The sequence below is a fragment of the Oncorhynchus tshawytscha genome, unplaced genomic scaffold, assembly GCF_018296145.1.
Source record: "Oncorhynchus tshawytscha isolate Ot180627B unplaced genomic scaffold, Otsh_v2.0 Un_scaffold_530_pilon_pilon, whole genome shotgun sequence".
NCBI classification, from domain to species: Eukaryota; Metazoa; Chordata; class Actinopteri; order Salmoniformes; family Salmonidae; genus Oncorhynchus; species Oncorhynchus tshawytscha.
Genome location: NW_024609811.1, coordinates 220,874 through 243,196, shown reverse-complemented (window position 1 = coordinate 243,196; position 22,323 = coordinate 220,874). Strand labels below are relative to the sequence as shown.

General features: G+C 47.0%; 1 protein-coding gene and 1 long non-coding RNA gene across 2 annotated transcripts in view; one reads left to right on the top strand and one right to left on the bottom strand.

Annotated features, from left to right (window-relative positions):
- serinc4 (serine incorporator 4) overlaps positions 1 to 22,323 on the bottom strand; it is a 46,844-nt gene that overhangs the window by 8,161 nt on the left and 16,360 nt on the right. The window contains exons 4-7 of the mRNA XM_042318616.1: positions 21,324 to 21,403; positions 18,059 to 18,152; positions 12,116 to 12,327; positions 9,977 to 10,072 (exon numbers count right to left, since the gene is read on the bottom strand). Coding sequence (XP_042174550.1) covers positions 9,977 to 10,072; positions 12,116 to 12,327; positions 18,059 to 18,152; positions 21,324 to 21,403 — 482 coding nt within the window. The remainder of the gene's footprint in view (positions 1 to 9,976; positions 10,073 to 12,115; positions 12,328 to 18,058; positions 18,153 to 21,323; positions 21,404 to 22,323) is intronic.
- Positions 4,201 to 7,732, top strand: LOC121845987. The gene is made up of 3 exons (XR_006082961.1): positions 4,201 to 4,634; positions 4,804 to 4,895; positions 5,818 to 7,732. It is a non-coding gene; the product is annotated as an uncharacterized LOC121845987 (long non-coding RNA).

Here is a 22,323-nt window from a genome sequence, read left to right as displayed (position 1 = left end):
AATGTGAATGTGATCAAATTTGGTTTATATTCAAAATTGGGCTAACAAAGCTGCCTATACGTTTTCGATCCAAAATTATTAACTGGAATGAATCAATCAACATAATAGTGATGACAGACGTGAGTCATAACGCAAACATGCGTAACGCAAGCTCAGCCCTGTGAGTTCTGTCTATCAATTGTCTGGGTAGAGGAAATCCCCCTCGTAATCTAGTCTAAATATAATTCATATGAACAAGTATAAAGTTGCTGCAGTTTGACATAAAAACAAACAAACATGTGACCTGAGTAGGAAAAACTGGTGTCACGACTTCCGCCGAAGTTGGTCCTTGTTCGGGCGGCGTTCGGCGGTCAAAGTCACCGACCTTCTAGCCATCGCTGATCCGCTTTTCATTTTCTATTGGTTTTGTATTGTCTTCCATCACACCTGGTTCCAATTCCATCAATTACATGTTGTGTATTTAACCCTCTGTTCCTCCTTGTTGGTAATTGTTTCTTGTAGTGCTTTAGCACGGTATGCTGGTATTTACCGGGTTTTGTTTGACCCATTTATTGTGTTGTTCTGTTGACAGGTGGTTTATGGATATTAAAGGACACTGTTGTAAGTCAGTTTTCGCTCTCCTGCGCTTGACTTCTCTGCCGCCAGTACGCACCTCACTACAGAATTACCGACCAAAACTATGGAGTCAGCAGGAGCCGGTACCCCGGGTATATGGGTGGAGGAGCGTGTCCGGGAGCGCAGCAATGCTCCACCACCTTGGCACCGCCATGGACCAAGTTGTCCAGACAATGGACCGCTGGGAGAGACCGGGAGTTCTTCCAGCGCCTCCACCAGCACAACCAAGGTCTCCCCTAAACGCCCCTCTTCCTCCTGGTCCCAGTGGGATTCGTGTCTCCCTGCCCCAGGAATAAGACGGAAAGGCTGCGAACTGCCAGGGGTTCCTTCTACAACTGGACCTATACCTGGGTACCGTCCACCCGGCTCCATCGGGCCGTGAGAGGGTGTCCGCCTTCGTCTCGTGCCTCACCGGGAAAGTCCTGGAGTGGGCCAACGCCATTTGGAGAGAGGGAGATGCGGCGTTGGACCAGTTTGAGGAGTTCACCCGCCGTTTCCGGGCAGTCTTCGACAACCCGCCCGAGGGTAGAGAGGCGGGTGAACGCCTCTTCCATCTGAGGCAGGAGACGAGGAGCGCCCAGGAGTTCGCCCTGGAGTTTAGGACCCTGGCTGCCGGCGCAGGATGGAACGACAGGGCCCAGATCGACCATGACCGCTGCAGTCTGCGCGAGGACGTCCGTCGGGAGATGGCCTGCAGAGACACCACCCTCAAGTTTGACCAGCTGGTGGACCTGTCCATCCAGCTGGATAACCTACTGGCTACCCACGGACGTTCAGATCGGGGTCTGGTGGTTCCATCCTCCCGCACCCCCTCTTCGATACCCATAGAGCTGGGAGGGGCGGTGCGCAGGGAGACCGGAGGTGGCTCCAGCTCGTCGGTGCCGGGTTGGTTCCTCTGGGGATCGAGGCAGCAGGCAGGGCGCTCTGGCGTCACCCCAGGTGAGCCGGCACCATTCTCACCCAGAGCCCTCTGTTGCACATATGTTTGTGTGTGTCACTTTCCCTGAGTTTTCCCCGTATTCCCAGCATAAGGCGCTCGTCGATTCAGGCGCGGCTGGGAATTTTATTGATAGCGCGTTAGCCATAGTTTAGAGATCCCCATTGTTCCCGTGGCTGTGCCCTTCCCCTTTCACGCCTTAGTCGACCATTAGGGTCAGGATTGATTAGGGAGGTCACCGCTCCTTTGAGCATGGTGACGCAGGGGGGTCACAAGGAGATTGTGCGATATATCTCCTGGTAGACGCTGCACTTCCCAGGAGTCACGTGTATCCCATCTCACAGGCGGAGACGGAGACTATGGAAACATATATCTCCGAATCCCTGTGTCAGGGGTACATTCGGTCCTCCACTTCCGCCAACTCCTCGAGTTTCTTTTTTGTGAAGAAGGAGGGAGGTCTGCACCCGTGTATTGACTATTGGGGTCTGAATCAGATCACTGTGAGGTATAGTTACCCGCTACCGCTCATAGCCACAGCAATTGAGTCAATGCATGGGGCGCTTCTTCAAAAAACTAGATCTCAGGAGCGCTTACAACCTGGTTAGTATCCGGGAGGGAGACGAGTGGAAGACGGCTTTCAGTACCACCTCAGGGCACTATGAGTACCTTGTCATGCCGTACGGGTTGATGAATGCGCCATCAGTCTTCCAAGCCTTTGTAGACTAGATTTTCAGGGACCAGCACGGGAAGGGTGTAGTGGTGTATATAGATGACATTCTAATATACTCCGCTACACACGCCGAGCATGTGTCCCTGGTGCGCAGGGTGCTTGCTCGCCTGTGGAGCATGACCTGTACGTCAAGGCTGAGAAATGCCTGTTCTTCCAACAGTCCGTCTCCTTCCTAGGGTATCGCATTTCCACCTCAGGGGTGGGGATGGAGAGTGACCACATTTCATCCGTGTGTAATTGGCCGACTCCCACCACGGTAAAGGAGGCGCAGCGGTTCTTAGGGTTTGCCAACTTCTACCGGAGGTTTATCAGAGGTTTTGGTCAGGTAGCGGCTCCCAGTACCTCACTGCTGAAGGGGGGTCCGGTACGCTTGCAGTGGTCGGTTGAGGCGGACAGGGCTTTTAGCCACCTGAGAGCTCTGTTTACCTCGGCTCCTGTGCCGGCCTATCCGGATCCCTCTTTGGTGTTCATAGTGGGGGTGGACGCGTCCGAGGCTGGGATAGGAGCTGTGCTCTCTCAGCACTCGGGTACGCCACCGAAGCACCGCCCCTGTGCCTTCTTCTCGAAGAAGCTCAGCCCAGGGGAGCGAAATTATGACGTGGGGGACCGGGAGCTGTTGGCTGTCGTCAAGGCCTTGAAGGTGTGGAGACATTGGCTTGAGGGGGCTAGACACCCTTTTCTCATCTGGACTGACCACCGCAATCTGGAGTACATCCGGGCAGCGAGGAGACTGAACCCTCGCCAGGCAAGGTGGGCCATGTTTTTACCCGTTTTGTGTTTACCCTTTCCTACCAGCGCCACCTAGTTCACGACTAGGGTCTGGAAGGCTCTCGGAATGTGAAGGCAGATGCATTGTCCCGGCTGTACGATACAGAGGAGCGGCCCATGGATCCCACTCCCATACTCCCCGCCTCCTGCCTGGTGGCGCTGGTAGTGTGGGAGCTGGACATGGACATTGAGCAGGCGTTACGTGCAGAGCCCGCCCCCGTCCAGTGTCCCGCTGGGCGTCTGTACGTCACGTAACACCGCGATCCTGGTCATTGTGGATCGTTTCTCTAAGTCCTGTCGTCTCCTCCCTCTGGCTGGTCTCCCTACGGCCCTACAGACTGCGGAGGCCTTGTTTACACACGTCTTCCGGCACTACTGGGTGCCTGAGGATATAGTGTCTGATCGGGGTCCCCAGTTCACGACTAGGGTCTGGAAGGTGTTCATGGAACGTCTGGGGGTCTCGATCAGCCTTACTTCAGACTGGTTCAGGTGCGCGGAAGAGACATGGGAAGCTGTCCGTGTTCACCTTCAGCAGGCCGTGACGCGCCAAAAGGTGAACGCAGATCGCCATCGCAAAACCTGCGACCCGAAACCTGCCACTCCCCCTGCCCTGCCTGGAAGCTGGGTCCGCGGTTTGTGGGGCCATTTAAAGTCCTGAGGAGAGTGAACGAGATTTGTTATAGGTTACAGCTTCCACCCGATTACCGTATTAACCTCTCGTTCCATGTGTCTCTCCTCAGGCTGGTGGTGGCTGGCCCGCTCCAGGAGTCTGAGGTGCGGGAGGTTCCTCCACCCCCTCTAGACATCGGGGGGCCCCGGCGTACTCCGTTCGCTCCATACTGGATTGGATTCGAGGCGTCGGGCGAGGGGCCTTCAGTATCTCGTGGAGTGGGAGGGGTACGGTCTGGAGGAGAGGTGCTGGGTTCCGGTCGAGGACATGTTGGACCCTTCAATGCTGCAGGAGTTCCACCGTCTTCCAGGTCGCCCTGCGCCTCGACCTCCGGGTCGTCCCTGAGGCCGGTGTCGACGCGCTGCTGGAGCCACGTCAAGGGGGGAGTACTGTCACGACTTCCACCGAAGTTGGTCCCTCTCCTTGTTCGGGCGGCGTTCGGCGGTCGAAGTCACCGACCTTCTAGCCATCGCTGATCCACTTTTCATTTTCTATCGGTTTTGTCTTGTCTTCCATCACACCTGGTTCCAATTCCATCAATTACATGTTGTGTATTTAACCCTCTGTTCCCCCTCATGTCCTTGTCGGTAATGGTTTCTGGTAGTGCTTTTGCATGGTACGCTGGTATTTACCAGGTTTTGTTTGACCCATTTATTGTGTTGTTCTGTTGACAGGTGGTTTATGGATATTAAAGGACACTGTTGTAAATCAGTTTTCGCTCTCCTGCGCCTGACTTCTCTGCCGCCAGTACGCACCTCACTACAACTGGTCCCATCATAGCCCTTATAAAACCATTTTACAGCTGAATAATCACTCATAACTTTATAGGGTCCAGAGTTGTCCTGGTTAGGTTAACAGATAAGGAAAAACTCTGGGTCCCAGGGGATAAATGGAATGTTTCCTTTCCAAGCACTGTGAGTACCCCTATCAATTTTCTCTCATTACTGTATGTAGAGTCAATCACACATACACACAAACAATCACATTATTACACATCAATGATTTTACTGCTTGCTTGGACTAACTCCTTCTTAGCTCTTTTGTCTAACTGCATTGTGTTGTTATTGTTTTTTGTCTTTCTAGTCAAATCCTGTCCTGAAGTCAAGCCTCTGAACACCTCAACTCATGCCTCATACCCTCATTCAATCACTGCTGTGATCCCTTTCCAACACTGTGTAAGTAGCCCTCTCATTGTACTATAAATGTCTTTATTAAATGCTTTAGGTTAACATAATTACTCTTTGACCATTTTTGAAACACACTTTGACGTCTCTGCGTTCCGCACCTATACCATGGGTCTCCCATCCTCTTCCATTTTTCAAGTCACCAGCCTCCACTTTTCTCTATAATCGCCTGGGGCTGTACTCACCTCAGAGTATGAGTGCTGATCTAGGATCAGGTCCCCCTGTCCATATCTTTTTCATTATGATCTAAAATACAAAACTGATCGTAGATCAACACTCCTTCTCTAAGATGATAAATGAATAGGGGCTCTGATTCAGAATGTCAGATTACGGAGGCCCAGTGTTGTATAGTTGTTTTGATATTTCTGAGGATCCCCATTAGCTGAGGCAACAGCTAATCTTCCTGGGGTCCGAACAGGATTAAAACAATTACATCACAACCAAACCTAACAGCCTACACCCTTAACAACACAATACATCATTCAATATATTATTACTCTAATATTACAGATTTATAACATGTACAATACTACAATACAATAATAGTCAAGGCAGGACAAGAAAACATCCCTGGAGGTAAGTAAGTGCAATAATAACAATATACTTGACCGGACATTGTTTTCGTTGCCTCATGTCTATCCCGGGGACAATTGGAACAATAAAGGTAGAGGGGCCGCTGAGTCTCTGTCTGTGCGTAAGACTAAACAGACTGTCAAACATTGGTTATTTTGTGTGAGATGCAAACTAACACTATTACTGTGTTATGATAAGCATATCTGTGTGTGTGTGTCTCTCTCTGTGTGTGTGTGTGTGTGTGTGTGTGTGTGTGTGTGTGTGTGTGTGTGTGTGTGTGTCTCTCGCTCTGTGTCTCTCTCTCTTGGCCTCTCTCTGTTTCTGTGTCTCCCTCCCCCAGGTGGCCATAGCTGTGGATTCCAGAGTGGATTCCTGTGTGTTGTGACCAAGAGAACAGATGCCTTGGGTTCAGTGAAAACAATTACAGGGTTGCTTACTGTACACACACACACCAGGCCACCGCAGGGGAGAGGGGACCTGTCCTGCTCCCAGTGTTGTGTGTTTTCAGTCCCACTCCAGACTAATTCCTCCACATAGAAACACAGGGATGTGTGTCTGTGTGCCTGTGTGCTTGATGAGGTCACCCAGCAGACTGAGCCAGAGGGAAACTGAACAGGCAAACATGACTGAACAGGAGGGAGGACCACTCTTTTGCGTCCCAAATGGCACCCTAATTCCCTTTATAGTGCACTACTTCTGAACAGGGCCCACACATATACATGCATGCGTACACACACACACACACACACACACTCTCCAGTGAAAATGACTATTTAAAACACTATCCTTACTGGGGATGTTTAGTGTGAGTGTATGTGTTGAACAGATGTTTTTATACACAGTGCTGATTTCCTCAACAAGTTGCAGCATTGCCCTGTACTGCCCCGGGACAGCACGTACCCTTGCCTCCACGCAAAACAACTAGCAGGTACAAAGAATGTACAAATCAGAATGGGTGGAACAGACATTCCTTTTCAAAACAATGTTATGTACATGTCAACTCAAAGCAATATCACGTTGCAATGTCACAACAAATCACCGTTATATGATAGAAGCATGGCTTGTGAGAAGGAGAGAGGGAGAAAGATACATAGTTAAATAGAGAGAAAGGAAGAGATAATGTTTAAAAAGAAAAAGATGAGAGGGAGAGGAAATAGCTGGATGTCTGAAGGGACTCATAAATCCAGAAAGAGAGGAATGAGAAAGATGACTGTTGGACTCCCTGGGGGTTGTGTTTGGAGACTCAGTCGGGGGCTGGAGGAGGTTGTGAAAGACCAGGGGGAATTAGCAGAGGCAGGTGGAAGCATAGGAGTCAGAAACAATATTTGCAAAATGTACCATACGGCATTATAAAGCAATCTGAATTGGAATGAAAGTTTGAGGGGCCAGGCTGTTTGGAGTAGTAGGTGGATGGGGAAGGTTGCAAGAGATAAGGGGTGATTGGGGGAGGCAGTGAGCTGGTGGAGAGGTCAGGTAGGTAGAGTACAGTTACTGTGCTGCTCCATCACTCATCTGACGTAACGCACTGACATCCACATCCATCCGTTCACATGGAGTTATTGAACTAAGCGCGTGTAAGTAAGAGGGGAGCTTGACTGATGACGGTATCGGTGGGAGCCACAGGTCGGTTCCATCTGAATCTCATACCTTATGAATCACAGCTTGAGACTAGATTGGATACAGATTCAGAAACACTGGGTTGGTGTATTGGATGCATCACGAGAAAATGTACAAGGCTTCAGAGGGGTCACAGTGCCCCTCTCACTGTGGGGAACCTCTGGCCTGGTGAAGCTGACAGAAGCTCTACGACTAAAAAAATAGACCCCTACTTTATCATCCCTGTAATTCTTCTTTCTCTTATCTGAGCAGACCAGAAACCTTTCAATATACAGTATACATTTAAACAATACTTTAGAACCATTTAAATACAATAAATTGGAAGGTTGTGCAGGACCATGGTAGATGAAGGAACCAATCTTTTCAGACTGTTAGAGTATTTATCTGGTCAGTAAGGCAGGGTATTATGTCTGCTGTTTGTAACTGTTTGTTATATGTGAAAATGTGATTGTATTATACATTGTGGACGAAAAGAGATCCTAATCAAATCTCTCACCCTGTCTCCTGGTATTTTGTGTTGAAACTCCTTTACTTTATCACCACAGTAATGGCAGGTTGATAAAGTATTTGACATGGTGAACTTTACCCAGTTACAGTTTGCACAATTAACATAACCATTAAAACACAATAAAAAATGATATTTGATTGATAGGTTGGTTGATTATTTTATCCCATTTGACGTTTTGAAATGTTACCTGATCATGTCAGAGTAACTTCAGCAAAACCTTTTAAATGTTACCTGATCATGTCAGAGTAACTTCAGCAAAACCTTTTAAATGTTACCTGATCATGTCAGAGTAACTTCAGCAAAACCTTTTAAATGTTACCTGATCATGTCAGAGTAACTGTTCAGCAAAACCTTTTAAATGCTTTCAGAATAACGGACTATTTCATACTGTAGCCACTAGTTTCCATTGAAAAACTGACTGACTGACTGAGACAGACGAACAGGGACTACTTGTTCACCAAGACAAGGTGTGTAAGAGTGTGTAATGATACTGTCAGGCAGCATTACTGTGTTATGTTGTCATTAGATCCATCAGGAATGTCAAAAAGCCTCTTCACCTCCCTACAGCATACTGTCTCCACTAAGAACAACATGTAGCAGCACATAGTGTGTGTGATGTACAGAGACCTTGTCTTGGAGTGAATGTGTGCTTGGGCATTGCTGTGATTCAATGTGATTGAGTTGTTTGTGGTGCAGTAGAGGTGACTGAAGTGCACATGGTGTCAGAAGTGACTCAGGTGAGTGTGTGTGGTGAGGGGTCGGACAGGATATGATGTGTGCCTGTGTGTGTGTGCCTGCTCACACACGTGCATCCATGCAAGTACAGTTGAAGTCGGAAGTTTACATACACTTAGGTTGGAGTTATTAAAACTCGTTTTTCAACCACTCCACACATTTCTTGTTAACAAACTAGTTTTGGAAAGTCAGTTAGGACATCTACTTTTCATTTTTCCAAAATTGTTTACAGACAGATTATTTCACTTATAATTCACTGTATAACAATTCTAGTGGGTCCGAAGTTTACATACACAAAGTTGACTGTGCTTGGAAAATTCCAGAAAATGATGGCTTTAGAAGCTTCTGATAGGCTAATTGACATAATTTGAGTCAATTGGAGGTGTACCTGTGGATGTATTTCAAGGACTACCTTCAAACTCAGTGCCTCTTTGCTTGACATCATGGGAAAATCAAAAGAAATCAGACAAAACCTCCCCCATTTTTTTAGACCTCCACAAGTCTGGTTCATCCTTGGGAGCAATTTACAAACGCCTGAAGGAACCATGTTCATCTGTACAAACAATAGTGTGCAAGTATAAACACCATGGGACCACGCAGCCGTCATACCGCTCAGGAAGGAGACGCGTTCTGTCTCCTAGAGATGAATGTATTTTGGTGCAAAAAGTATATCCCAAATATAATAATACAAATATATCCCACAACAACAGCAAATGACCTTGTGAAGATGCTGGAGGAAACTGCTCCAAAACACCCATAAAAAAGCCAGACCACGGTTTGCAACTGCACATGGGGACAAAGATCGTACTTTTTGGAGAAATGTCCTCTGGTCTAATGAAACAAAAATAGAACTGTTTGGCCATAATTACCATCGTTATGTTTGGAGGAAAAAGGGGGATGCTTGCAACCTTGAAGCACGGGGGTGGCAGCATCATGTTGTGGGGTGCTTTGCTGCAGGAGGGACTAGTGAACTTCACAAAATAGATGGCATCATGAGGAGGAAAATTATGTGGATATATTGAAACAACATCTCAAGACATCAGTCAGGAAGTTAAAGCTTGGTCGCAAATGGGTCTTCCAAATGGACAATGACCCCAAGCATACTTCCAAAGTTGTGGCAAAATGGCTTAAGGACCACAAAGTCAAGGTATTGGAGTGGCCATCACAAAGCCCTGACCTCAATCCCATAGAAAATTTGTGGGCAGAACTGAAAAAGCGTGTGCAAGCAAGGAGGCCTACAAACCTGACTCAGTTACACCAGCTCTGTCAGCAGGAATGGGCCAGAATTCACCCAACTTATTGTGGAAGGCTACCCAAAACGTTTGACCCAAGTTAAACAATTTAAAGGCAATGCTACCAAATACTAATTGAGTGTATGTAAACTTCTGACCCATTGGGAATATGCTTTAAGAAATAAAAGCTGAAATAAATCACTCTCTACTATTATTCACATTCACATTATTTCACATTCTAAAAATAAAGTGGTGATCCTAACTGACCTAAGACAGGGAAATCTTACTTGGATTAAATGTCAGGAATTGTGGAAAAACTGAGTTTAAATGTATTTGGCTAAGGTGTATGTAAACTTCTGACTTCAACAATGCCCATTTCCCATAGGGAAAAGGCTAGTGTGCCCTACTTTTCTCTGGGGGCCGGCTGGACAGGGCAGACAAGGTGAGATACATGACGTAGCAGCTGATGATGGAAGCCTGCAGGAGCCCTGAACGGGGCTGTTCTGTAGACAGAGAGCGAGAGGAGAGCTTGAGAACTAAGAACACACACACAAATGGACAAACACATACACAAAGTGGGAGGCCAGGTCGAGAAATCAGCATGACATTCAATACATGGTAAAAACATCCGGGTAAAACCCTGGCATGTATAGACAGAGGTCCCCTAACACAGTTATGTCTGAACAATGATGGAGAGATGACAGGTTAGATTATATGGCATCATCCACACATGGATGTTGGCTCAGCCTGAGATGGAGTAAGTGTTCCCTGCTAAGTACTGGAGGACAGACACACTGCCTGTTTCACATTGGTGGTGGTCTTCCAGGCTGCTGTCAGCTTTAAGCGCTTACTGGATGACACCATGGGTTTGTGTCTGTACTAACCCTTTACGGGGCTAAAAGACATCCCGATGAAATAGTACCATGCGTGTGTGTTCACGTGCGTGTGTGCGTCCATTCGAGAGAAAGGGAGTGTGTGTGTGTGTATGCCATGTGTGTCCACATCTTTGTGTGTGTTTGTACGAGCATATACAGTGGGGCAAAAAAGTATTTAGTCAGCCACCAATTGTGCAAGTTCTCCCACTTAAAAAGATGAGAGAGGCCTGTAATTTTCAACTATGACAGACAAAATGAGAAGAAAAAAAAATCTAGAAAATCACATTGTAGGATTTTTAATTCATTTGCAAATTATGGTGGAAAATAAGTATTTGGTCAATAACAAAAGTTTATCTCAATACTTTGTTTATATACCCTTTGTTGGCAATGACAGAGGTCAAACGTTTTCTGTAAGTCTTCACAAGGTTTTCACACACTGTTGCTGGTATTTTGGCCCATTCCTCCATGCAGATCTCCTCTAGAGCAGTGATGTTTGGGGCGGTTACTGGGCAACAAGGACTTTCAACTCCCTCCAAAGATTTTATATGGGGTTGAGATCTGGAGATTGGCTAGGCCACTCCAGGACCTTGAAATGCTTCTTACGAAGCCACTCATTCGTTGCCCGGGCGGTGTGTTTGGGATCATTGTCCTGGTCCCTTTGCAGAAAAACAGCCCCAAAGCATGATGTTTCCACCCCCATGCTTCACAGTAGGTATGGTGTTCTTTGGATGCAACTCAGCATTCTTTGTCCTCCAAACACGACGAGTTGAGTTTTTACCAAAAAGTTATATTTTGGTTTCATCTGACCATATGACATTCTCCTAATCTTCTTCTGGATCATCCAAATGCTCTCTAGCAAACTTCAGACAGGGCTCGACATGTACTGGCTTAAGCAGGGGGACACGTCTGGTAATGCAGGATTTGAGTCCCTGGCGGGGTAGTGTGTTACTGATGGTAGGCTTTGTTACTTTGGTCCCAGCTCTCTGCAGGTCATTCACTAGGTCCCCCCGTGTAGTTCTGGGATTTTTGCTCACTGTTCTTGTGATCATTTTGACCCCACGGGGTGAGATCTTGCGTGGAGCCCCAGATCGAGGGAGATTATCAGTGGTCTTGTATGTCTCCAATTTCCTAATAATTGCTCCCAAAGTTGATTTTTTATCAAACCAAGCTGCTTACCTATTGCAGATTCAGTCTTCCCAGCCTGGTGCAGGTCTACAATTTTGTTTCTGGTGTCCTTTGACAGCTCTTTGGTCTTGGCCATAGTGGAGTTTGGAGTGTGACTGTTTGAGGTTGTGGACAGGTGTCTTTTATACTGATAAGTTCAAACAGGTGCCATTAATACAGGTAACGAGTGGAGGACAGAGGAAAAGAAGAAATTACAGGTCTGTGAGAGCCAGAAATCTTGCTTGTTTGTAGGTGACCAAATACTTATTTTCCACCATAATTTGCAAATAAATTCATTAAAAATCCTACAATTTGATTTTCTGGATTTTTTTCTTCTCATTTTGTCTGTCATAGTTGAAGTGTAGCTATGATAAATTACAGGCCTCTCATCTTTTTAAGTGGGAGAACTTGCACAATTGGTGGCTGACTAAATACTTTTTCGCCCCACTGTATGTGTGTGAGAGGGAGCCAGAATGTATGTATGTGTGTGTGCGTGCGACTGCTCACTCTGCTGTACACAGGGCGTGACGGCGATGAAGGACATGATGCCACACAGGGTCAGGTTGGTCCACAGCAGGACCTTGTTGGACTGGCAGGCGGTGGGGTGGGTGTAGTACTTATACATGAAGGTGAAGGCCATGGTGGCGATGCTGTAGAAGAACAGGGTGGCACACATCACCGCCAGGTACCAGCGCTTGTCCTCTGCCGCCCCTGTTAACCTGAGAGGAGAATCCAGAAATACACACATCACTGTCAACCTGAGAGGAGAATCCAGAAATACACACATATCACTGTCAACCTGAGAGGACAATCCAGAAATACACACATATCACTGTCAACCTGAGAGGAGAATCCAGAAATACACACATATCACTGTCAACCTGAGAGGACAATCCAGAAATACACACATATCACTGTCAACCTGAGAGGACAATCCAGAAATACACACATATCACTGTCAACCTGAGAGGACAATCCAGAAATACACACATTGATATGTAACTGAGTAACCTAGGGTGGTCTAGCGGTCTAAGTCGCTGCCTCCGGAACACAAATACCACCCCAGATTTCAACGCACTAGCCAAAGCAGTGTTCTAGCCAATTGCTCAATCAAAACCATGGTCTTGGTTAAGCAAGGGTCATAGTTACACAGGGTGACTTGAGTGCCCAATGCTTGATCTGGTGCTGACAATCAGCCAACATACTATAAAACCTAATAACATCATATTAATTGTAGAGTCGTGCAGTTGACTGATGAAAGGTTTATGACACTTAAATACATAAATACATACCCACCAACAACCATCACTACCATCATAAAGTGCTCATTCAATTGGATCATGACAGATTGATGGATAATAAATTGTTATTAAAATTGTTGTTTGAAATAACATTACGTTGGTAAATTAAAACAACATCTGGATGCCCATTGCCTAATGGGAAATTCGACAGATCCTCTCTCCTCTCCTCTCTTCCCCATCCTCTCCTCTCCTCTAATCCCTCTCCTCTGTTCCCTCTCTTCTCCTCTCCTTTCCTCTAATCCCTCTCCTCTGTTCCCTCTCCTCTCTGTTCTCCTCTATTCCCTCTCCTCTGTTCCCTCTCTTCTCCTCTCCTTTCCTCTATTCCCTCTCCTCTGTTCCCTCTCCTCTCTCCTCTCCTCTATTCCCTCTCCTCTGTTCCCTCTCCTCTCTCCTCTCCTCTATTCCCTCTCCTCTGTTCCCTCTCTTCTCCTCTCCTTTCCTCTTCTCCTCTGTTCCCTCTCCTCTCTCCTCTCCTCTATTCCCTCTCCTCTGTTCCCTCTCCTCCCTCTCTCTCCTCTATTCCCTCTCCTCTGTTCCCTCCTCTCTCCTCTCCTCTATTCCCTCTCCTCTGTTCCTCTTCTTCCCTCCTGTTTAGGTCAGTGACAGGGCAGCTGGTTTAGGTCTGTTCCCTCTGTTCCTCTCTCTCTCCTCTATTCCCTCTCCTCTTCCCTCTCCTCTCCTCTATTCCCTGTCCTCTCTTCCCTCTCTTCTCCTTTCTCTTCATTCCCCTTTTCTGAAACTCAATATTTTTCCACTCATAAACCCAGCATCCCTGACCTGCACACCCTGAGAAAGACAGACTCAACAAACAGGGCAGCTGGTTTAGGTCATTGACAGGGCAGCTGGTTTAGGTCATTGAAAGAGCAGCTGGTTTAGGTCATTGACAGGGCAGCTGGTTTAGGTTATTGACAGGGCAGCTGGTTTAGGTCAGTGACAGAGCAACTGGTTTAGGTCATCGACAGGGCAGCTGGTTTAGGTCAGTGACAGAGCAGCTGGTTTAGGTCATTGACAGGGCAGCTGGTTTAGGTCATCTGACAGGGCAGCTGGTTTAGGTCAGTGACAGAGCAGCTGGTTTAGGTCAGTGACAGGGCAGCTGGTTTAGGTCATTGACAGGGCAGCTGGTTTAGGTCAGTGACAGGACAGCTGGTTTAGGTCAGTGACAGGGCAGCTGGTTTAGGTCAGTGACAGGTCAGTGACAGCTGGTTTAGGTCAGACAGGACAGCTGGTTTAGGTGACAGGGCAGCTGGTTTAGGTCAGTGACAGAGCAGCTGGTTTAGGTCAGTGATAGGACAGCTGGTTTAGGTCAGTGACAGGACAGCTGGTTTAGGTCAGTGACAGGGCAGCTGGTTTAGGTCAGTGACAGGACAGCTGGTTTAGGTCAGTGACAGGGCAGCTGGTTTAGGTCAGTGACAGGACAGCTGGTTTAGGTCAGTGACAGGACAGCTGGTTTAGGTCAGGTGAGGTCAGACAGGGCAGCAGGTCAGTGATAGGACTGGTTTAGGTCTGGTGATAGGGCAGCTGGTTTAGGTCAGTGATAGGAGGGCAGCTGGTTTAGGTCAGTGACAGGACAGCTGGTTTAGGTCAGTGACAGGAGGGCAGCTGGTTTAGGTCAGTGACAGGACAGCTGGTTTAGGTCAGTGACAGTTTAGGTCAGTGACAGGGTCAGCTGGTTTAGGTCAGTGACAGGGGCAGCTGGTTTAGGTCAGTGACAGACAGGGCAGCTGGTTTAGGTCAGTGACAGACAGGGCAGCTGGTTTAGGTCAGTGACAGACAAGGCAGCTGGTTTAGGTCAGAGACAGGGCAGCTGGTTTAGGTCAGTGACAGACAGGGCAGCTGGTTTAGGTCAGTGACAGGACAGCTGGTTTAGGTCAGTGACAGGACAGCTGGTTTAGGTCAGTGACAGGGCAGCTGGTTTAGGTCAGTGATAGGACAGCTGGTTTAGGTCAGTGACAGGACAGCTGGTTTAGGTCAGTGATAGGACAGCTGGTTTAGGTCAGTGACAGGGCAGCTGGGTTAGGTCAGTAACAGAGCAGCTGGTTTAGGTCATTGACAGAGCAGCTGGTTTAGGTCAGTGACAGGGCAGCTGGTTTAGGTCAGTGACAGGACAGCTGGTTTAGGTCAGTGACAGGGCAGCTGGTTTAGGTCAGTGACAGAGCAGCTGGTTTAGGTCAGTGATAGGACAGCTGGCTTAGGTCAGTGATAGGACAGCTGGCTTAGGTCAGTGACAGGGCAACTGGTTTAGGTCAGTGTGGTTTAGGTCAGTGATAGGCAGCTGGTTTAGGTCAGTGCTGGTTTAGGTCAGTGACAGGGCAGCTGGTTTAGGTCAGTGATAGGACAGCTGGTTTAGGTCAGTGACAGGGCAGCTGGTTTAGGTCAGTGACAGGGCAGCTGGTTTAGGTCAGTGACAGGACAGCTGGTTTAGGTCAGTGACAGGACAGCTTTAGGTTTTTAGGTGACAGACAGGGCAGCTGGTTTAGGTCAGGACAGCTGGTTTAGGTCAGTGACAGGGCAGCTGGTTTAGGTCAGTGACAGGACAGCTGGTTTAGGTCAGTGACAGGACAGCTGGTTTAGGTCAGTGACAGGAGGGCAGCTGGTTTAGGTCAGTGACAGGGTTTACAGCTGGTTTAGGTCAGTGACAGGGCAGCTGGTTTAGGTCAGTGACAGGGCAGCTGGTTTAGGTCAGTGACAGGGCAGCTGGTTTAGGTCAGTGACAGACAGGGCAGCTGGTTTAGGTTTAGTGACAGACAGTGGCAGCTGGTTTAGGTCAGTGACAGACAGGGCAGCTGGTTTAGGTCAGTGACAGACAGGGCAGCTGGTTTAGGTCAGTGACAGACAGGGTTTAGGTCAGTGACAGGACAGCTGGTTTAGGTCAGTGACAGGACAGCTGGTTTAGGTCAGTGACAGGGCAGCTGGTTTAGGTCAGTGACAGGACAGCTGGTTTAGGTCAGTGACAGGACAGCTGGTTTAGGTCAGTGACAGGGCAGCTGGTTTAGGTCAGTGACAGGACAGCTGGTTTAGGTCAGTGACTGGTTTAGGTCAGTGACAGGGCAGCTGGTTTAGGTCAGTGAGGACAGCTGGTTTAGGTCAGTGACAGGGCAGCTGGTTTAGGTCAGTGACAGGGTTTAGGTCAGGGCAGCTGGTTTAGGTCAGTGACAGGGCAGCTGGTTTAGGTCAGACAGAGCTGGTTTAGGTCAGTGACAGCTGGTTTAGGTCAGTGACAGGACAGCTGGTTTAGGTCAGTGATAGGACAGCTGGCTTAGGTCAGTGACAGGGCAGCTGGTTTAGGTCAGTGTTAGGACAGCTGGTTTAGGTCAGTGACAGGGCAGCTGGTTTAGGTCAGTGACAGGGCAGCTGGTTTAGGTCAGTGACAGGGCAGCTGGTTTATGTCAGTGACAGGACAGCTGGTTTAGGTCAGTGACAGGACAGCTGGTTTAGGTCAGTGATAGGACAGCTGGTTTAGGTCAGTGATAGGGCAGCTGGTTTAGGTCAGTGATAGGACAGCTGGTTTAGGTCAGTGACAGGACAGCTGGTTTAGGTCAGTGATAGGACAGCTGGTTTAGGTCAGTGACAGGACAGCTGGTTTAGGTCAGTGACAGGGCAGCTGGTTTAGGTCAGTGACAGGGCTGGTGGTTTAGGTCAGTGACAGACAGGGCAGCTGGTTTAGGTCAGTGACAGACAGGGCAGCTGGTTTAGGTCAGTGACAGACAGGGCAGCTGGTTTAGGTCAGTGACAGGACAGCTGGTTTAGGTCAGTGACAGGGTTTAGGTCAGCAGCTGGTTTAGGTCAGTGACAGGACAGGGTTTAGGTCAGTGATAGGACAGCTGGTTTAGGTCAGTGACAGGACAGCTGGTTTAGGTCAGTGACAGGACAGCTGGTTTAGGTCAGTGACTGGTTTAGGACAGCTGGTTTAGGTTAGGTCAGTGATGAGGACAGCTGGTTTAGGTCAGTGACAGGGCAGCTGGTTTAGTCAGTGACAGGGCAGCTGGTTTAGGTCAGTGACAGGACAGCTGGTTTAGGTCAGTGATCAGACAGGGCAGCTGGTTTAGGTCAGTGACAGGACAGCTGGTTTAGGTCAGTGACAGGGCAGCTGGTTTAGGTCAGTGACAGGACAGCTGGTTTAGGTCAGTGACAGGACAGCTGGTTTAGGTCAGTGACAGGACAGCTGGTTTAGGTCAGTGACAGGGCAGCTGGTTTAGGTCAGTGACAGGGCAGCTGGTTTAGGTCAGTGACAGGGCAGCTGGTTTAGGTCAGTGACAGACAGGGCAGCTGGTTTAGGTCAGTGACAGACAGGGCAGCTGGTTTAGGTCAGTGACAGACAGGGCAGCTGGTTTAGGTCAGTGACAGACAGGGCAGCTGGTTTAGGTCAGTGACAGACAGGGCAGCTGGTTTAGGTCAGTGACAGACAGGGCAGCTGGTTTAGGTCAGAGATAGGACAGCTGGTTTAGGTCAGTAAAGGATATGTAATTGTGCTGCACTCTTGTGCCCAGACCATGCCTTCTGAACTGCCCCTTAAACTTGTCTTGCATTGAGTTGAATCATGAGTTACAGACGACCCCGAATGGGAGAAATGGAAACCCTAGCCCACTGCAGCAGCTGCAGAGGAGAGGAGCAGCTCCTTTAGGTCAGTGTCAGGACAGCTGGTTTAGCTGAAACAGATCAGTACAAGGTAACGTCCTGTCAAACTGCAGCTCCTAGCTGAAACAGATCAGTACAAGGTAACGTCCTGTCAAACTGCAGCTCCTAGCTGAAACAGATCAGTACAAGGTAACGTCCAGTCAAACTGCAGCTTCTAGCTGAAACAGATCAGTACAAGGTAACGTCCAGTCAAACTGCAGCTCCTAGCTGAAACAGATCAGTACAAGGTAACGTCCAGTCAAACTGCAGCTCCTAGCTGAAACAGATCAGTACAAGGTAACAGCCAGTCAAACTTGCGCTTCTATGGTTGGAGGATGTGGCCTGTCCTTCTCCAGCACAAGGACCCCAGCATCCACCCTCACATCCTCTGCTTCAACTGACAACTGCCCAAACTCCATATCACCTCTCATCCCCAACACAACACACTAACCCCCCCAGTGACAGACAGGGCCTGGTTTAGGTCACACACACACACACACACACACACCTCTCCCTGCTCTCCCTCCCCTCTCACCAGTTCTTGTTCCAGGTGTGGGCAAATGCTGTGATGAGACTGAGCTGGATGAGGATGAAGGCAAATCCTCCCACCACGCCTACGTAGTGCCAGGCTGGGAGAGAGAGAGAGAAATGGAAAGAGAGAGACAGACAGAGAGAAACAGGTTTGCTGTCTAACTCACTTGATGCAGGCCCATTCTGAATGTGAGTGTAGTCCAAATGTATGTATACTTTTAAAATGAAATATACATATACGTACCAGTCAAAAGTTTGGACACAACACATTCAAGGGTTTTTCTTTGATTTGACTATTTTCTACTTTGTAGAATATAGTGAAGACATTAAAATTATGAAATAACACATATGGAATCATGTAGTACCACAAAATAAAGGTCAGTGTTTAAAAAAATCTAAATATAATCTCTATTTGAGAATATTCAAAGTAGCCCCCCTTTGCCTTGATGGCAGCTTTGCACACTCTTGGCATTCTCTCAACCAGCTTCATGATGTCGTCACCTGGAGTGTAGCCTAGTGGTTAGAGCGTTGGACTAGTAACCGGAAGGTTGCAAGTTCAAACCCCTGAGCTGACAAGGTACAAATCTGTCGTTCTGCCCCTGAACAGGCAGTTAACCCACTGTTCCTAGGCCATCATTGAAAATAAGAATTTGTTCTTAACTGACTTGCCTAGTTAAATAAAGATAAAAAAATATATTTAAAAAATGTTCAATTAACAGATGTGCCTTGTTAAAAGTTAATTAGTGGAATTTCTTACCTTCTTAATGCATTTGAGCCAATCAGTTGTGTTGTGACAAGGTAGGGTTGGTATACAGAAGATAGCCCTATTTGGTAAAATACCATATTATGGCAAGAACAGCTCAAATAATCAAAGAGAAACGACAGTCCAACCTTACTTTAATAATAAAGAGGCTGCGAATTTTTGCAGCTTTTTGTTAAAAATCGCGCAAAATGTCAATGTCCTGCTACTCATGCCAGGAATATAGTATATGCATATGATTAGTGTGTGTGGATAAACACTCTGAAGTTTTTAAAACTGGTTAAATCATGTCTGTGACTATAACAGAACGTGTGTAGGAGGCAAAATCCCAAGGAAAACTTCACAAAAAAACAAAAACAAAATATCCCTCCGCCAGTCTCTGTATTGTCTATGGCAAGGGAAAATCGATAGCGTCCAGTTTACAATGCCTACAGCTTCCACACGATGTCGCCAGTACTGGCAATTGGGTTGAAGTTTATCCTTGGTGAAATGAGGAATAGGCACTTCCTGTCATCGGGTACACCGGAGGAAGTTATGAAAGGCAGAATAAGGACCATAATTTCCAGATTTGCTGCTATTGAATACAGATCACCCCGTGTTCAATTTGATCGATTATTAACGTTTACTAATACCTAAAGTTAGATTACAAAAGTAGTTTGAAGTGTTTTGTCAAAGTTTATAGGCAACTTTTTTAATTTAAAAAAATGACGTTGCGTTTTGGAAAGCAGTTTTTTCCTGGATCAGACGGGCTTCATAAATGGACATTTTGGGTATACATGGACGGATTTAATCGAAAAAAAGACCCAATTGTGATGTTTATGGGACATATAGGAGTGCCAACAAAGAAGCTCGTCAAAGGTAATGAATGTTTTATATTTTATTTCTGCGTTTTGTGTAGCGCCGGCTACGCTAATTATTTTGTTTACGTCCCCTTTGGGTATTTCGGGGGTTGCATGCTATCAGATAATAGCTTCTCATGCTTTCGCCGAAAAGCATTTTAAAAATCTGACATGTTGGCTAGATTCACAACGAGTGTAGCTTTAATTGAGTACCCTGCATGTGTGTTTTAATGAAAGTTTGAGTTGTATCGAGTACTATTAGTTGTCACTCTGAAATTTCCGCTGATTTCCGCTGATGTTGATCCCTATACAGGGATGCAGCCATAACAGGTTTTAAGACAAGAAGGTCAAAAAAGTTTCTTCTAGTGCAATCGCAAAATCCATCAAGCGCTATGATGAAACTAGCTCTCATGAGGACAGGCACAGGAAAGGAAGACCCAGAGTTGCCTCTGCTGCAGAGGATAAGTACATTTGAGTTACCAGCCTCAGAAATTGCAGCCCAAATAAATGCGACTGTGTGAATCAGGCCTTCGTGGTCGAATTTCTGCAAAGAAACCAATACTAAAGGACACCAATAATAAGAAGAGACTTGCTTGAGCTGAGAAACACGAGCGAATGGACATTAGACCGGTGACAATATGTCCTTTGGTCTGATGAGTCCAAATTTGAGATTTTTGGTTCCAATCGCTGTGTCTTTGTGAGACACAGAGTAGGTGAACGGATGATCTCTGCATGTGTGGTTCCCACCATGAAGCATGGAGGAGGAGGTGTGATGGTGTTGGGGTGTTTTGCTGGTGACACTGTCAGTGATTTATTAAGAATTCAAGGCACACTTAACCAGCATGGCTACCACAGCATTCTGCAGCGATTTGCCATCCCACCTGGTTTGCACTTAGTAGAACTATCATTTGTTTTTCAACAGGACAATCACCCAACCGCAACCCAATTGAGATGGTTTGGGATGAGTTGAACTGCAGAGTGAAGGAAAAGCAACCAACAAGTGCTCAGCATATGTGGGAACTCCTTCAATACTGTTGTAAACCATTCTTCATGAAGCTGGTTGAGAGAATGCCAAGAGTGTGCAAAGCTGTCATCAAGGCAAAGGTTGGCGACTTTGAAGAATCTAAAATATATTTTTTAACACTTTTTTTGGTTACTACATGATTCCATATGTGTTATTTCATAGTTTTGATGTCTTCACTATTGTACAATGTAGAAAATAGTTTAAAAAAAATAAAGATAAACCCTTGAATGAGTAGGTGTATCCAAACTTTTGACTGGTACTGCATATGGGAGTGTTTTCTTATGTGTATGTTGCAAAACACAGTTCCTCATCAAGAATAACATACTGTAGTCATCTATTAAATAATGAACTTATAGCACAGAATATTCTGAGGCAGAGGAACAGCCATAAAACATGTAGGATCTGAAATCAGTTACTGTGTCACGATGAGATTTACTGCTGCTAGCACAACACTATCCAACCACAGAGAAATTTATGGTGGCTTGACTGTAAGGTGAATCTCGTGAGATGATGAGTAGGTCTACAGTGCCCCCTATCGGTATTAAAATATAACTGCACCTATTGCCTTCAGCTAGGGCAATTCTGTGTTGAAAGTTTAGCAATGTATTCTAAGAGGGAATCTTGATTGTGTGTCCAGGCTGCTCACCATGCAGGAAGGACTCAGTAGGGATGAAGAAGGCAGCAGTACACATCCCAAGCAGGGTGATGAACTTCAGAAACCAGAACCTGCATTAGGACCAGAGAGGACCAGTTATATGGTTGTATGCCTAACATTTGCATAATAACAAGTTTTTGATATGTTTGTTTGAAACCACCTAGGGACAACTACCCACCTACAATATATACTGCCCTACATACAGGGGACGTGCAGATGAAGAGCATCTTCATTAAGAAGCTGCTTGACACAAGGGAAGTGAATGGAGGAATAGCTGAGTAGGCAGGTCTAAGGGAAGTAAATGGAGGAATAGCTGAGTAGGCAGGTCTAAGGGAAGTGAAGCTGTAATCACCTTGTATAGTCTTGATCGATTACAGTATTTCAAACCTGTACAGGTCAAAACCTGACACATAATTTAAGTCAAAAGTCTGAGGTACAAAATGTGCTTGAATGTTGAGGGTGGTATGGAATAGGAGGTGGGGTAGCTTCAGAAAAACAAATGATGTCATGACAATTATTGTTGCATATGGGATGTAACTTTTAAAAATGCTTAACGTAAGAAGAAAATAGTTACTCACACTGATCTCAAGTTAGGATTCTGCCCCTAGTGCGCACTGAGAAGTGCCCAGGAGTTCCAGGGCCCTGTGGCCGACTGTCTGGCTTCTCATTAATAAGAGCCTTATGGGAGATATGCCACAGAGGGCCAGCTAGAGGCCATGCGTCTCTCAAAGGGTAACCCTCCCACCCCCAACCCCCCCTAGAGCGCGTCACTGCTCTAATTAACCCCCCTAGAGTGCATCACTGCTCTAATCACCCCCTAGAGCGCGTCACTGCTCTAATTATCCCCCTAGAGTGCATCACTGCTCTAATCACCCCCTAGAGCGCGTCACTACTCTAATCACCCCCCTAGAGCGTGTCACTGCTCTAATCATCCCCCTAGAGCGTGTCACTGCTCTAATCACCCCCCTAGAGCGTGTCACTGCATCTAATC